The following is a 16,886-nucleotide window of genomic DNA, read 5'->3' as shown; positions in this document are numbered from 1 at the left end:
GAACCTGGTGGGCTACAATCCATGGGGTCGCAAAGAGTCGGACACGACTGAGCGACTTCTGTGAGTGTGTGTGTATGCTTTCTTGGGATTTTTACAGTTTACAGAATTGGTCGTTTGAGCTTCACAGTAGCTTGGAAAGTGGGCTCTAATAGAGGTCTGTCCCTACACTGTGTTACAGATGAGGGAAGAGTCTCCCTGCACCTGAGAAGTCCTGGTGGTCCTGAACCCCATCTTAAGCCACGAACTTGAGTATAAATGAGATGAATGTGTCATTGCTGTTGACACATTGGAAATCTCCTGAATTGTAGGTCTGTAGGATTTACACGATCTTTACTTGGGAGGTCTGCCCTTGAGAGGCCATGATACTATCGTGAGTCCTCCAAAATAAAGAGAGAGGGTTTTTTTGTTTGGTTGCGGGGGGTCGGGGGGGGGGTACCAAAATGAATGGATGTTGTTTTCCCCACAGATCTAAGTATACCCAATGTGTGGTTTATAGCAAAGAATGTGGGGGAAAGAAAGTCATACGTTCTCATGTTACTAATTGAGGTACCACCATCCCCGTGCCAAGCCATGAATAGCAGCCTTCTAGATAAGGAGACCAGAGGGAGGGGTCTGGAGCAGGAAAGGCGCCCGTGGGGCACATGTGGAGAGCAGATAGGGAGGCAGTCCAAGTGGGGGCCTGGGCCCTGCCGCTCTGAACCAAGAACAGAAGTCTCATCTGCAGCACGACCCCTAGGGCTGCTGCTCTGTTAATCCCGTCCATGTTCATTCTCAGGGTTGATTGTGACACTATAGTGATTGAAGTAGTGTAGCAACTTAGGGGTCGGACACTGAGTGACTTCACTTTCACTTTTCACTTTCATGCACTGGAGAAGGAAATGGTAGCCCGCTCCAGTGTTCTTGCCTGGAGAATCCCAGAGGCGGGGGAGCCTGGTGGGCTGCTGTCTGTGGGGTTGCACAGAGTCGGACACGACTGAAGTGACTCAGCAGCAGCAACTTAGGGTGTCTGTTGATGGGTGTTTCAGGTCCCTGTGATGAGGATGGATTTTTTTTTCTTTTAAGAATCTTGCATCAATAGTTCAACTCTGTTTCATAGTCTTTTAGTAGAAGGGTTGAATGTAAAAAAAGCAGTGACACTTGGTCACCCTGGTCTGAAGTTTGGCTTCAATAGGACTGCCCTTCAACGTGTCCCTGGTGGCTCAGAGGGTAAATAGTCTGCCTGCAATGTGGGAGACCTGGGTTTGATCCCTAGGTTGGGAAGATCCCTTGGAGAAGGAAATGGCAACCCACTTCAGTATTCTTGCCTGGAGAATCACCATGGACAGAGGAGCCTGGTGGGCTAGTCCATAGGGTTGCAAAGAGTGGGACATGACTGAGCAACTTCACTTTTCTTTCTTTCAGTGTGTCACTGTTGTCAGCACTGTGCTGAGAGCCAGCCAGGCAGAGTCCCTGCCCCAGGATGGGCTCCCCATTCTGGTTTTGCACCCAGCAGGGGTACCTGCAGGTGTTTAAATTCCAGCAACTAAGTTAATTTTACAGTGGAATTCTGCTTCAGGGGAGTTATTCCGTATCAAGTTAGCTTGCTGACAGATGCCATCATCTTGTCATGAATGATAAGGGAACCATTGTGCCAAGGCTTGTATAGTAACACCAGCAAGGAGAGAGCTACTTAGCTGCTCACCTCGCCTTCAGGCTTCCCCATTCCTCAGTCTTTTTGCTGTATTGCCACCATACTTGGATCTCTGAACCAAGAGCCCAGGGATGTCGTGTCTTGCTCAGAAATCTGTGGCATTTCTGCACTGGTTACACCCTAAAGGCCAAACTCCAGGGCATGACTTTCATAATCCTCTGTGTCAAGCGTGGTGCTGGCAGACCCTTCCAGCCTCAGTGAGAAGTCAATTTCACACTGGCCAGCCAGGCCGCCTTGCAAAAGGTACCAGGTGGTTTGTATTTCCATACCTTTATTCATGTCACTTCCTGCACCAAGAATTATTTATCCTCTCTCCCCAACCTCCCACAGGTTCTGCAAAATCTGGCTTGTTTTCCAAGGCTTGGCTGGGGGTCCCTCCTGAGAATTGCTGGCTACACCCCAGAGTTCTGGTGACTATTGTCTTAGAGCTGCTCATGAAATCCTCTTCCCCCAATTTTGTTGTGGCCCCATTGAGGGCAGTTTTTTCACTTAAACAGAAACTAAACCCTCCCACAGCCTGTCTGGAGACACAGAACATCATTACACTTTGTTCTAAGCAAAAGGCTAATATGGGTTTCTCTTTATTAGTCTCATGGTTAGGATTTATATATGTTTTGCAAGAAACAATTTTTAAATGTACTGCAAATGTTACAAGTTTATGTAAGCTTTCATAGCCTTCAGGTAGCTAGTAAAATGATGAGCATTGGCAGTGGAGCTCCTGTTATATTAATTTCGTGGTTGCCTCAGGGATTTATAAGAAGTGTTTTATTAATCTAATACTGAAGTTTCCAGTTACATTACATGCATTATTTTCCATGATTAGATAACGCTGTTTTTACATTAATTATCGTGGGACTGCATGGCTGCTTGTGAAAATGAAAGTTTGTGAGCTCATTTCTCTGGAGCCACTTAACAGTGAGTTAGCAAAGGGTGAGCGTTTGTTAGTTTGGGTGTAGATCTCTCCCGCACCTTCCAGAGTCAGAGACAGAGTCCTAATCACCTCTGAATTCCCCTTTATCCCCAGTACCTGATACAGTCAATAAATTAATGTCCATGTAGTAATAAATTCCAGTATTCGTACTCCTCTACTGCCACCAACCTTCCTTTCTCTCCCTACCCCATCTCTCTAACTACTGCTTCCGTAGCTATGGGCTTCCCTTGTGGCTCAGCTGGTAAAGAATCTGCCTGCACTGAGGGGGACCTGGGTTCCATCCCTGGGTTGGGAAGAAACCCTGGAGAAGGGAAAGGCTACCCACTCCAGCATTCTGGCCTGGAGAATTCCATGGACTGTATAGTCCATGGGGTCGCACAGAGTCGGACACAGCTGAGCGACTTTGACTTCCACTTTGCATACCTGTGGAGGCCTGTGCAGTTTCAGAGACTCAAGTGTGTAAACCCTGTCAGATGTGATGACAGTTGGCATAAATGTAGTTTAGGAGGAGGACTGGTTTCCTTACACCGTAATTATTTCCCAGGGTGAAAAAAAGGACAAACCTTTGTGTTATCCAGTAAAATGTTCATTTGCTTTTTTTTTTTTTTTTTGCTATTCGTTTGCTTGTATTTAAATTACTAAGTTAAATTTCTGTATCTTCTCTTTTCCAGCCATCAAAAATAAGGATTAATTTAGAAGATAATGTACAGTATGTGTCCATGAGAAGTAAGTTGATTCCTGAATAGGTTTTAGGTTTTGCTGTTCTATGATTTCAGTGATTTATGTTAAAGGTACTTGAGTTGATGAGTAACTTAAATAAAATGTGCTATTTGTAGACTGAAATGTTAAGCTTAGAATTTCAGCAAAAACTCCTGAGGTTGTAGGGTGTCGTGCACACAAAACTGCACAAATGCCAGTTTATTCTTCACTGCTTTGGAAATGTCTTTTTTTTCTAAATGGTCCGTGGTTAGGGATATTTCCCAGAGATCTATGAGAGCAGTTATTGTCATCAGTGGAACTGAAGGCGGTTTGGCAACAAACGTGAGGACAGTCTTTGCCCTCCTGGTTTCCTGTGGTTCCTTGTGCGCTTCCATCTACTCCTGTCCTAATCTCGGGATAGACGGTGCCTAGACACCCAGTATGAATCTTAACGTCAGCCTTCATTTCTTCTTGGCACCCCCCACAGTCCCACCCATATGTGGCCCCCAGTTTTCCTCTGGAAGCGTTTCCTTTGTCTGCCCCATGCCATGACTTAGACTCATGTCTCGAGCTCATGCAGTGCCTGGCCTGTATTCAGCTCTTTGCATGGATTATCACAGCAACCTTTCAAAGTAAAGCTATGGATTATTATTCCTATTCAATAGACGAGTAAACGGAGGCCCAGAGGGATTAAGTAACTTGTCCAGTCAGGATTCATCCTCCTGCTCAGATTTGAGCATGCAGTCTTATCCCTGGGTCAGGTTCTGCTTCCTGTACAAGCTGCCCTGGCACAGCTGCCCATGCTGGTCGTCTCTGCCAGGCCTTCCCTGCTGCCCATGGGGTCTCTCTACCAAAGAAACACGATGGTGATTTCACTTAGCCAAACAGATGGGTTGATTGAATCTGCAGATAGGATTTAAATTATATAAATTATACACAGGTTAACTCTTGCCTTGGTCAAGAGTCAGATTTAAATGTTTTTAAAAGTCAGAATTTCTCATTTGTAATCTTGGAAGGTCTTATAGAATGGTGACTATCTTCTACTTTTTTAAAAAAAATTTAATTCCTATTAATCCTGTTTAATCTTTAAGTATAAGAGTAGTCTCCACATAGAAGACATTTACATTATAAAATATGTCCTTTTGTTTCTTGGAGTAACCACCAGTGGTCTTTAAGTTGAATATAATATAGAGGTTCTGAAGAAGAGCATTTCTGATTGAAGATAGGATGACTGTCCTTTGAAGCATTCTGTGGTGTGCTGTGAAGTAGGAAAAAAAGTTTAATCACATATTCCACACCAGGAGGACAACTAAATTATTTGTAGAATTTATTTCCTCTGCACACTAAACCATAAGAACTATTATTTTAGTATCAAACTGGGAAAGATGGAAAGAATGATAATATTCAGTTCTGGCAAGGGCAAGAGAGGAGGCCCTTATAAACTTTGTAAAACTGATAGAACACACATCCTGAATAACAGGTTTGGCAGCATTTAAAAATAAGCTTTTACTCAACAAGTCCACATCTTGAAACCTATCTAAAGGAAACAAAGACACATGCAAAATTAGCTTCTAGGAGATTTCTTGAAGTATTGTGCAAAATAGTAAAATTAGAAATAATTTGAATTTCCAGCATTGGGCCGAGTTGAGCAAATATTCTGTGCAGTTAAACGTGCAGCCGTAAAGAATAAAGTTGAAATAAATTTGTTGACACATCAGAATGTTCATAATACTGAATTAAAAAACAATATGTTAAAAAGTGGTATGTTTCTATTCTCGTTTTTTAAGACTATATATATTTACATATATACGTGAGCATGTGAAAGTGTGTGCATAGTGTCAGGGGGTATCTGGAAAACCATAGTAATGAATAAATGAGGGAATTAAAGAGATTTTCCCCTATTCATTTGTTTATCTGTTAATATAGGATACTGAATATTTTAAAAAATAGTCACACCACTTTCCCTCAAGGTATAGCCTAACCATGCTAATTAGAAGACTGATTAAGCCCTTTCCAGATTTCATCAGGTTGGTTTAGACTATGACATGTATAGGGACATTTTAAACATTTTTTTAAAGCTAAATCTCTAACTTTGCTTCATAAAGAATTTCTTGACTTGAGGACCAAATGAGAAATTTGATTCTAAATCATTTCTAATCCTGTTCCCGAGAGTGGTATGGATACAGATGCAGGCTCACCATTTATGTCTGGTATGATGCCGATCAGATTGACATACTCAGTGGAAACTGGTTGCATATTTCAAATACTCCTTTAAGTCTAAAGCCTTTGTTTACCTGGAATAGGCTAATATTTCATCCACTTTGAGAAGTTGATTTTGTAAAAATTAGCTATGATTTGGTCAGTGGGTAGAATATCTGTAGGTGTCTCTGGTTATTGATCAAGAAGAAATAAATGGTCTTTTTAATGAATTGAGAAAGAAATGCTATTTAAAATTTTACGAATTGTGTTTGTTTTGTTTCCCAGAAGCACTAAAAGTGAAGAGACCTCGTTTTGATGTATCACTGGTTTATTTAACTCGAAAATTTATGGATCTTGTCAGATCTGCTCCTGGGGGCATTCTTGACTTAAACAAGGTTGCAACGAAACTGGGAGTACGAAAACGAAGAGTGTATGACATCACCAACGTCTTAGATGGAATCGACCTGGTTGAAAAGAAGTCTAAGAACCATATTCGGTGGATGTGAGTTGTTTTCAAACTTTTCATGTTTTTTTTTTTTTTTCCTCCTCAATAAGTGACAATACTGTGCTTAAAACAAAGTAGATACTATCAGTGTTTTTTGTTTTTTTTTTCCTACTTGGTACCAATTAAAAGCCATATAATACCATCCCAATATTATGGAAAAGCTGAGTGGAGTCATGCTTAGTTTTAGGAATTTCACTTTTCAAGGTAAGTGGGCATCTGATTGTGTAGGAATTAAAAAAAAAAAAAAAAGTTTCTTCAGTTCCAATTGATCACTGATAGCAGGGGGAAGATCAGTTAAGGTGGTAAAACTGGTTCTTGCACCAGAGTGTGAACACAGAGAGGCCTCCTCGCAAGGAGCTGTAGTTCAGTTCTGGGAGAACGCAGATGCCCGCCTTCTTAACGCGACCCCCAGTGGTTATGGTGCAGGTCAGGCTTGGAAACACAGTTCCCTGAGTGTTAAAAAAAATTCAGGAGGCTGCCTATCTCAGAGTCAGTTGGTAAGGACTTAGCATATGATTAGGAAGGATTTCAGGAAAAGAAGACCTTATGGTATAAATGTAGATATTATGTATAGATAAGTGTGGGGGACACACACACACGCGCAAAGGAAGGGAGCTGTTATACTTAACAACGCACAAGTATTTTGAATCAGTAAGAAACACTTCCAGCATATAAGTACCTAGATACCTTGCAGGCAAAAGAAAAATCTACCACCAAACATCATTAAATGATTCTCAGTAGTTAACTTCGCTATTAGAGGAAAGGGGTTCAAAAAGGAAGTTCTTTTTTTAGTAGTACAGAAATGCAAATTCTAATTTGAACATGTTTGCTGAATAATAACTAACATTCTAGGGGCTAATGTTGGATTGTGTTCTAAATCATTAATTAGAATCAGATTTGAGAACTAGCAAGCAAAAGGTAAAATTGTAACAGCCTCTCCCCTCTTAATTTTCTATAAAGATCAAAGAAAAGAATGAGTATCAGCAGTTGCTCGTCACATCATATTGGGGCAGACCGTAATAAAATAAATCTTTGAAAAAATATTATATTCAGGTAGAACCAGATTAAATATGCACTGTAGGGAAAAATTAAGACTCAGAATTTTAGCAGATGAACTGTCATTTGGCCAGTATGTGCTGTTTTTCATGTGTAAAAACTAAAGGGTTTAAAGACTATAACTTGCCAAAAGGCTTCTCCCATGACTCAATAGGTAAAGAATCCACCTGCAGTGCAGAAGACACAGGAGGCGCTGATTCGATCTGTGAGTCAGGAAGATCCCCTAAAAGAGGAAATAGCACTCCACTATCTTTGCCTGGAAAATCCCACAGACAGAGGAGCCTGGCAGGCTTCAGTCCAAAGTGTCGCAAAAGAGTCAGACACAACTGAGCACAAATACCAATGGACAAGAACTTGTCAGAAGTTATACTGTGGAAAGTAGAGCTGGGCTGAAATTGGGTGCTACTAACTCAGTTCCCTGCTCATTGAACTTCAGTAAGCTTTCCGTAGAACTTCTGATTTCCAGAGGGTTATAATGTTGGTTTTGTTTTTAAAGTCTCTGTGTCGGAAAAGAAATGGGGACAAAAACCAACGAGAAGTAATAGTTGTGTAGAACAACAGGAGAACAGGAGTGGAGTTTGTTGCCTGTTGTCTGTTGTTGTGGGAGACACCAGTGTAAACTTATAGAGACATTCCAGTAACCTAACTTGTATTAATTTGTAATCTCCCAGATGTTGTTGATAGTGATCTTTTTCTTTTAAAGAGGATCTGATCTTAGCAATTTTGGAGCAGTGCCCCAACAGAAGAAGCTGCAGGAGGAGCTATCTGACTTATCAGCAATGGAAGATGCCCTGGATGAGTTAATCAAGGATTGTGCTCAGCAGTTGTTTGAGTTAACAGATGACAAAGAAAATGAAAGATATCCTTTAATCTGTACCTTAAAAAAAAAAAAAATCTCCCAAAGCAATTACTTTAAATAGTAGGCTCAGCTTGGAAATTTAATTAATATATTTAAGATACAAAACCAGACCTTTAGAAGTGAATGAACTGCCATAGAAATGATACTGAAACTGCCTTTCCAGTCCACCAAGCCTGACACAGTTGGATGGCCATGCTCTTGAGGTCAGTGTCTCTGGGACCAGAGGGGGAGATTGTCTTTGACTCTGATCTCCTCCCAAGTCTCCTAGACAGTTTTGCTGTCGTGTTCCCCATGTAGCACCTTTCTGAGGTGTCACCAATCCTGAGCTAGTCCACGTTTCAAATTTACTTAAGTTCTACACCAGCCAAAAACTCCTGTTTGCACAATACAGTTATTAGAAGGAAAGTAAATGCTGTCACTGGACTCAGTCAAAAAGGTCTGTGGAGTTGAAAAAAAAATGCTGGGGAAACCCTTTAAATAAGGTAAGTGGTAAAATTTCAAGCAATACAATAAAAGATGAGAAAAATTCAGGTAGTGAGATGGAAAAGAGTTTGGGATGTGAGCACCCCCACAAGTACATGATAGTCCTGAAAAACTGGTTCTAAGTTGTTTCTGCTACCAACAGATTCTTTCTCCCTTCCATTTTAGGAGAGTCTCATCAAAACACTTTTTCCCTAGAGGTTCTCATAAGATGTAGCAATGATAGGGAAAAGTACAGGGAGGTTTGAATACCTTCGTGTGGTGTCTTTGTTTTAAACACCCAGACTTTATTACTATTTTTTCTCCAGAAAGTGTCATCACTATCACAGTAGTGTAAAGGAATTTTTTTGAGTTATATTGTAAAACACTTCATAAAATCCTAAGGATCGTTGATGAAATAGTAAGAATTACATATGAAATAGTTTTTTAATCTCCATCCTCTGTTTAGAGACCCTTAACTGATTTTTACACTAGCATATGTGACGTATCAAGACATTCACAGCATCCAAGCCTTCCATGAACAGATCGTAATTGCAGTTAAAGCGCCGGCAGAAACCAGATTGGACGTTCCAGCTCCCAAAGAGGTAGGTAGCCCTGCTTGTGTGTGTGTGTGCGTGCACGCACATCATGCGTGCATGTTTGTGTGTGTGTGTGCATGTTTGTGTGTGTGTGTGCACGTGCTTAGTTGCTCAAGTCATGTCCGACTCTTTGCCACCTAATGGACTTTAGCCTGCCAAGCTCATCTGTACGTGGGGATTCTCCAAGCAAGAATTCTCCACCCCACCCCCACCCCTGTTCTTGCTGCTGCTAAGTCGCCTCAGTCGTGTCCGACTCTGTGCGACCCCATAGACGGCAGCCCACCAGGCTCCCCCATCCCTGGGATTCTCCAGGCAAGAACACTGGAGTGGGTTGCCATTTCCTTCTCCAATGCGTGAAAGTGAAAGTGAAGTCGCTCAGTCGTGTCCGACTCTTAGCAACCCCATGGACTGTAGCCCACCGGGCTCTTCCGTCTATGGGATTTTCCAGGCAAGAGTACTGGAGTGGGGTGCCATTGCCTTCTCACCCCCATTCTTACGAAGGTTTAAAGGGAAACGGGCTTCCCTGCTGGCTCAGCAGTAAAGAATCCACCTACAGTGCAGGAGATGTGGGTTCACTCCGTGTTGGGAAGATCCTCTGGAGAAGAAAATGGCACCCCACTCCAGTGTTCTTGCCTGGAAAGCCCCATGGACGGAGGAGCCTGGTGGACTGCAGTCCATGGGTCACAAAGAACTGGACACACTGTGTGACTGAACAACAGAGGGAGGCAAGCCAGCTGCTTGGGCTGTGCGTCGTTGCAGCCCCGGGAGCTTAGTGACTAGTGTGTGCATGTGAGCTGCGTCCCTGATGCTCAGCTCAAGGCACTCCACCCATTTTAACGTGCTTAATGTGTTTTGAGTAACACAACAAACTCAGTAGTCTTGATTATTATCCTCTTACAGATGAGAAGTCTAAAGCACAGAAAGAGAAACTTTCTTACCGTCGTACAGTAAGTGAGAGAAGCAGAATTCAAACCCAGACAGTCTGGCTTCAGAGTCTGTTCTTAGCCATCGTACGATCATGGCCTCTTAGAGGAATCGCTAAAAATTGGCCTCAGTGTTAAGATCCAGTGTCAAACAGGGCTCTGGGGAATTAACTCACTAGCCAAACTCATAAAAGACTCACAGATAGAGGAGGACACTAAATTAAACACTTAAAATGAAAAGTAAAATTAATATGTATGGAAATACTGTCCACAGCTTGCAGGAAAGTTTGTGTTGAAAGATACTTGTCGAAGATGCGTGATCAGGGTGGAATCAGAACCAAGGAGTGAGACCATTCTTAGGACAGATGGAGTGCTGATGGCCCGATAGACCCGTCGGTGCTGAAGTCGTGTCCTCTTCACTGCAATAGGGGACTTAACCCCCCTCAGTGAAGCAGCTCTCACCCACCGTGCCTTTTATCCCCAGAAGACCACAGTCCACGTGAGACCCCAGCTGTTAACTGGACAGTGTATGACGGACAGTTAAGGAACACCTTTTGTTTATTCCAGCCACACTCAAGTTGTGACTTCAGGTGATGCTCCTAGTGAGTGCTTCCTGTGCTTCAGGCTAAGCAAGTACACAATATTCTCAAGTATATGACAGCGAAGAAACTACCTGGATGAGAATTTCCAAAAGTGTCCCTTGAAACTTTCACAGTTGTAATAAGTGAAAAAATGTAATTCATGAATCCTCTCATTCCTCTTAATGCTTTCTGTGTCTTTTGCTAGGATTCTATCACAGTACATATCAGGAGCACCAAAGGACCCATTGACGTTTATTTATGTGAAGTGGAGCAGGGTTCCCACTCAAGTAATAAAACTTCAGACAATGTAGGGACCTCTTCATCCAAAAGCAAGCCTTTGGAGCACCCTCAACCTGAGAAAGGTGAACAGGCTGATTTTGTTATTAGGAAAATTTAAGATTCTAATGAGTTTTTAAATGTTTATAGTTTTACAAATGAATATTATGAATATGAATATTTATTAATAATATTCATAAGAATATTATGACCTTACAGATATTTTTACTCTTCCTAGCTACAAAAACATGAGTTAAAAATTACAGGGTAATTCTTACTATAGTTGCTTACTGTTGCTAACAACCCTGTTGTTAAATCCCACGTAATTTTGATATCTGTGAAAAGTTAGAATTGTTGTTGGTTTCGGAGTGTGGTCTCTGTAGAGAAGGCTGTCTGATCCTCTGACCCAGGCCCTCAGGCTCATGCTTGAGTCCTGGTTTACTCCTTGTGAGACTGGAAACATTAGCCTTATGCCACTCACGTAAGAATATGGTTCTTGACTGAGGTCTTCCTATTTTATCTTGAATGTTCTCTTAGCTGCCTGCCTTTGAGACCTTCATTTAGGAAGATTTCTCCCGTGTTTGTTATCTTTCAGAAGAAAGTCCTCCACAGCAAAGTGAGGAAGTGCTTGAAGTGAGCAACTGATGGTGTTTGAGGGTCCATGCATTGAGTGTCTTGGACTCCTATGTGGACGAAAATCCTCAGAGCAATAAATCATCCCTGCCGTTCCTCATTCTTGGTAGCTGCAAGGCCAGGAGTGCCTCCAGGCACTTTGCTCCTTAGATTCCTGGATAATGGCGGTTTCTGCATTTGAAAACAGCTCTTTTTATAATTATTCACTGCTTTTCTGCCAGTGAAGCCGTCATCTTGCCTACAGAAATTACTGAATTACACAGCTGTCACTGAAACAGACAGGCAGGCAGGGTGGACAGCTCCTCGTGGACTCTGCCCTTTGCCGCGCGGATCGCGTATCGTCACAAAAGAAGTTGCCTTACACGGGTTCATGTCTGCATGAATGGGTGTGCGCACGCACCTGATGTGACGTCTTTGTACATATTTGTATAATGTCTAGATCACTTGTGAAATACATCTAAGTGAGAGTGTTCACCCTTGTACAGCCAAAATAATGTAAATAGTGAAAGTAACAGACATATTCTCTAATTTCTGTGGTCTGTCTATAACTTATTAGAATCCTCTGAATGAGCATTAGAGGAGAGTTTTTTCCCTAACTTCTACATGTAGAAGTACCATAAATGTGTGTGTACAGTTAAAGTTTGTGGATTTAATGCAAGTATTTCAGTATGGTTTCCCAGTGCTAAAATTGGACTTCAGGCTCTCTATAGAGTCATTGTGTCCAAGCAGACTGGTGACATGCCCCAAGCTTTGGGGACAGGTGTAGACATGCCATCAGCTCATGACTGAATTCCGTGCAAGACATGAATTAATTCAGTCATGGTGACAGTTGAAAACTATTTTAACCTTTCTTGCAAGATTTTGTAATATGTTTCTGTACGCAGCCTTGCTTCTCAACCAGCGGGGTTTATTTACAGTGAGTCAGTGGTCCCCTGCCCTCTCTCCAGCTCTAGTCTGACGTTCCCGAGCACCTCGCTCTTTCTACCTCATCGGGTAAGTCATTACCACTCTGTGCCTCAGTTTACTCAGTAGTTTACCATTAGACTGTGAGCTCCTTGAGGGACTTTGTCTTAATCATTGTTAAGCCCAGCGCCTTGCGCCACTCCTGGCAATTGAAAAGCACTCGATAAATGTTTGAACGAGTGAGTGAGTGAGTGAATGGTTTAATTAGACTGATAATACTTGGCTCATACCATACAAGATTCTTATATCATTCAGATTGATATTTTAAACTTTTCTCGCTTTCAAAGAATTGAAGCAACGTGTGATTAGGACCATGTAGAAAAAAAGAGCTTAGGAATAAAAAATCAACATGCTGGAAAATCATGCCGAGTATTTAGGATTCTCATACCTCCGAGCTCCAGTGGCTTTTGCAGTCCTGTCCCTCAGCTGAACACCAGCCTCTTCCCTCCTCACAGTTCCTACTGGTTGCCTCTGCAGGCCTTGCCATGCGGCAGAAAGTTGTGTGTACAGGTCAAGTGCTCTGCGGAGGATTCCAGGCTCTACATTGTAGATTTGGCAGCTGTCAGTTACGTGTGATGGCTAAACATGAGAGTGGATGAGGCCACCTAATGAGAGGGTACCGGCAGGAGAAGAGGAAAGGCCCATTAGCATTTATTTTAAGGGGAGGTACCCACCCAGTTTCTTGCCTGGAGATTTCCATGGGGTTGCTGAGTTGGACTCAACTGAGCAACTTAACACTTTCACCAAAGAAAAAGCCTTTCCCAAGAGAGAAAAAAAGAGGAGGAGGGAAAAAATAGCTAAAGAAGGTGATGCCCCCAAAACCCACAAAGGCAGCATGGCCACAGGTGGTAGCATTTTTCTAAGTAGCAGCTCCTTACTTGTGAAATGTGACAGTATTTTACTTTGCAAATCATTCTGAGAGTAAAGTGAGATCATGTAAACGAAAGCCCTCTGTAAATTATAGACGTTACATAAATGAATCTTTTTCCTCACTCCAACTTCTGGTGTTTCGTCTCTTCTTTTTACAACTGTTAAAGTAAACATCGTTAAACCTGGCCTCCAGGCTCTTCCTCCCCACTCTGTCCTGAACAGCACTGCCCATCTCTGTGTGCGGGCATACCTCATTTTACTATGCTTTGCGATACTGTGATTTTTAAAAACTGAAGGTTTGGCCTCCCTGTGTCCAGCAAGTCCATGAGCACTTTTCCTAAAATCATTTGCTCATTTCATGTCTGTGTCACATTGTGGTAATTCTTGCAGTATGTCAATTTTTTTTCATATTGTTACATTTGTTATAAAAAATAAGTTTGATAGATGAGTTACTTCTTATTGATGAAACAACATGATTTCTTGAGTTGGGATCTAATCTGGGTGAAGATGCTGTGAAAATTGAAGTGACAACACCGGGTTGAGAATATTGTATAAACTTAGTTGATAAAGCAGCAGCAGGGTTTGAGAAGCTCGGCAGTTGGGTAAAACGTTAGCAAACATTGTTGCCTGCTACAGAGAAGGGTACACCTCTCCTTGAGGACACTTCCTACACCCCACATCAGGTTACACCCAACATAGCCCCTTAGATTTAGAAGTGGAATCTTCATTGACGGAGTTGCAGCCTCATGTCCAGCTAACAGAGTTCTATTGCTGTTGAAGAAAGAAGAATAGATACACGATGTGGTTGGACATGACGATCTGATTCTCCCATCCAGGCAGGAAGACAGCCTCCTAGTAAGACCACGTGAGAAGTTCTAGCCAGTTAGCTACTAGGAGGCAGTGATGTGGTGAAAAGACCACACATCATTCTGCAGTAGCTCTTCCTGCCCCAGAAAGCCATATGTTGTAGGTGATGCAGAAAAGCCATATGTTGTATGTGATGCAGCTCTAAGATCCAGGGGTCCCCGTCAGCCTGGATCCCTGAGACTGACTGCATGGAATTGCCCTGGCAGTCTGCATGCAGCATGAAATGTGTCAAATCATTTTAATTTGTTTGGAGCTATTAATAATTTATTACTGTGACATAATTGAGCCTATCCTAACTAGTATGCTTTGGGACAACTAGCAGTCTCTGCTGTGGGGTTCCACTGGTGGCTCAGTGGGTAAAGAATCTGCCTGTAATGCAGGAGATGAGGGTTCGATCCCTGGGTTGGGAAGATTCCCCTGGATGAGGAAATGACCACCCACTCCAGTATTCTTACCTGGAAAATCTCATGGACTGAGGAGCCTAGCAGGCTAAGCATACACAGCAGTCTCTGCTACAAGTCAGTGAGTGAAAGACTCAAAACAGCCTCACACCAAACCAGTGTTGTACCTTTGGCACACCCCCAATTGCTGTGGGTTGCTTCAGAGCAGTAAAATTTAACTGTCAAATCTGTTTGTTGGCTATTAGAGTCATGGGAGTCGAACATGAATTTGTGTAATGATTGCCACCTAGTGGAGGATTAACAGTTGCCAGATCTCTTGTTTCCAATTAAGCAGATGCTGCTTGAGAATGAATGACATTGACTTTAAATTTTCAGAGCCCATTCTTGTTGATACAGTGAATTCATACTAACTTTTGCATATTAATATTTAAATGAAATAACTTGGGGAGAAAGAAGTTACAACTGTTAAGGAATCAGCACTATATTCTAGAGTGTCCTTTTCTCTGTCCTTGCCATAATCTAGTCTGCAGACATCCTGTCTTTACACCTCTCAGAGCATCACATTTGTCCATGCATTGGATCTATTGAACAGAAAGTAACAAATGCCTTAGATGTTTTCAGTAAGATGTATTTGTTCTGAAGATGGTACAACACGCTCTTAATACCAAGTACCAAGCAGGGTCCAGTAGAAAAACCACGGTAGGTATTGCTTCAGAGGGAGTTAATACAAGGAGGCTGAAGTAGCAAAAAGGGACCTCGAGGTAGCAAATAGTAATAGTTCAGGGAGCAGGTGCCACCCACCAGGATGAAGTAGCACTCACATAACGCGGGAGCCCACAGGAGAGGTCTTCACATCTCTGGAGGAGATGCCACACCAGTGCTCTGGTGAAGGAGACACCCAGCTAGTGGTTGGTGCTCAAGTCTGATCGGGGAGGGACACTGGTACACACACTTAATGGGGCTACAGCCACTAGTGCTGGCCCTTCCGAGAACACCATGGCTGGTGCTGGAGTGACCAAAGGTATCTGCAAATGAGCCACGCAGCGCCCTGTCACTGCAGGGATGCTGACAGGAGCTAGAAAAAGGGAAGTCTCCTCTTGCCATCCATTCTCCCACCACTGCTTCCTTCTCAGCACCCAGCCAGCCCTCAGGGAAGGAAGGGCCATGGGGTCTGCAGGGCCCAGCCCCAGGGGGACAGAACAGTGTAGAAGGGTGGGCTTGGATCTAGGAGAGGAAACTTTCTACTGTAATGGCCCCAAGGTGTGGCAGCCCCAGCCCGGCCCTTGGCCAGCTATGGCATAAGAGAAACCACCCTGTTAATCTCACCTGGAGGCTAACTGTAAAATTCCATCAAACCGTTGACCCTTGAGTAACACAAGTCCAGTTACATGTGGATTTTTTTTCAACAAATACTGCAGGATTACATGATCCCAGGTTGGTCGAACCCACAGATGCGGAACTCACAGGGGAACCACAAACAGGAAAACATACTATAAAGTTGTATGTGGTGGCTCAGTGGTAAAGAAACTGCCTGCCAATGCAGGAGACCTGCCACTCAGTTCGATCCCTGATCCAGGAAGGTCCCACATGCCTCTGAGAAACTAAGCCCATTGTTATTCAGTTGCTAAGTTGTGTCTGACTCTGCATCCCCATGGACTGCAGCACGCCAGGCTTCCCCGTCCTTTATCATCTCCCAGAGCTTGCTCAAATTCATGTCCATTGAATTGGTGATGCCATCCAACCATCTCGTCCTCTGTTGTCCCCTTTTCCTCCTGCCTTTAATCTTTCCCAGCATCAGGGTCTTTTCCAGTGAGTCAGCTCTTTGCATCAGGTGGCCAAAGGATTGGAGCTTCAGCTTCAGCAGCAGTCCTTCCAATGAATATTCAGGGTTGATTTCCTTTAGGGCTGATTGGTTTGATTTCTTTGCTGTCCAAGGGACTCTCAAGAGTCTTTTCCACTAAGCCCATATGCCACAACTCTAAGCCTGTGCTCTAGAGCCCGGGAGCCACAACTACTGAGCCCATGTGCTGCAACTCCTGAAGCCTGTGAGTCCTAGAGCCCTTCTCCGCAACAGGAGAAGTCACTGCAATGAGAAGCCCGAGCACCACAACTAGAGAGTTGCCTCCACTCTCTGCAACTAGAGAAAAGCCCGCACTGCAGTGAAGACCCAGCACAGCCAAAAAGAAAAAGTTGTTTTCAACTGCACAGGGTGGGCTCCCCTAAAGCCCCACATTGTTCAAGGGGTTGCTCTAGTTCTCATTGCCTATGATTCTGAATTGATTGCCGAATCTAAGATGACCTCAGTGACCCTCAGTCCAAGCAAATGGCTGTGATAGGGGTAGTTTCTGGGAGATCTGCATTCTGATGGTGTGTGA

At 43.1% G+C, this 16,886-nt stretch overlaps 1 protein-coding gene across 3 annotated transcripts in view; it reads left to right on the top strand.

Annotated features, from left to right (window-relative positions):
• E2F6 (E2F transcription factor 6) overlaps positions 1-16,886 on the top strand; it is a 46,513-nt gene that overhangs the window by 8,948 nt on the left and 20,679 nt on the right. The window contains exons 2-7 of one of the 3 annotated variants that reach the window (XM_086325628.1): positions 3,293-3,347; positions 5,881-6,021; positions 7,784-7,940; positions 8,890-9,003; positions 10,707-10,863; positions 11,373-13,371. In XM_086325628.1, coding sequence (XP_086181754.1) covers positions 7,860-7,940; positions 8,890-9,003; positions 10,707-10,863; positions 11,373-11,422 — 402 coding nt within the window. In that variant the 5' untranslated portion in view covers positions 3,293-3,347; positions 5,881-6,021; positions 7,784-7,859 and the 3' untranslated portion in view covers positions 11,423-13,371. Of the gene's footprint in view, positions 1-3,292; positions 3,348-5,804; positions 6,022-7,783; positions 7,941-8,889; positions 9,004-10,706; positions 10,864-11,372; positions 13,372-16,886 lie in introns of those variants that run through there. The other 2 variants (XM_086325625.1, XM_086325627.1) reach the window with 2 other exon arrangements.

Source organism: Bos grunniens, chromosome 11 (genome assembly GCF_055505025.1).
Source record: "Bos grunniens cultivar Pamir isolate PY7600 chromosome 11, Bosgru_T2T1.0, whole genome shotgun sequence".
In the NCBI taxonomy this organism is placed as follows: Eukaryota; Metazoa; Chordata; class Mammalia; order Artiodactyla; family Bovidae; genus Bos; species Bos grunniens.
The sequence above is the reverse complement of the archived record's forward strand: the minus strand, read 5'-3'. Positions and strand labels throughout refer to the sequence as shown.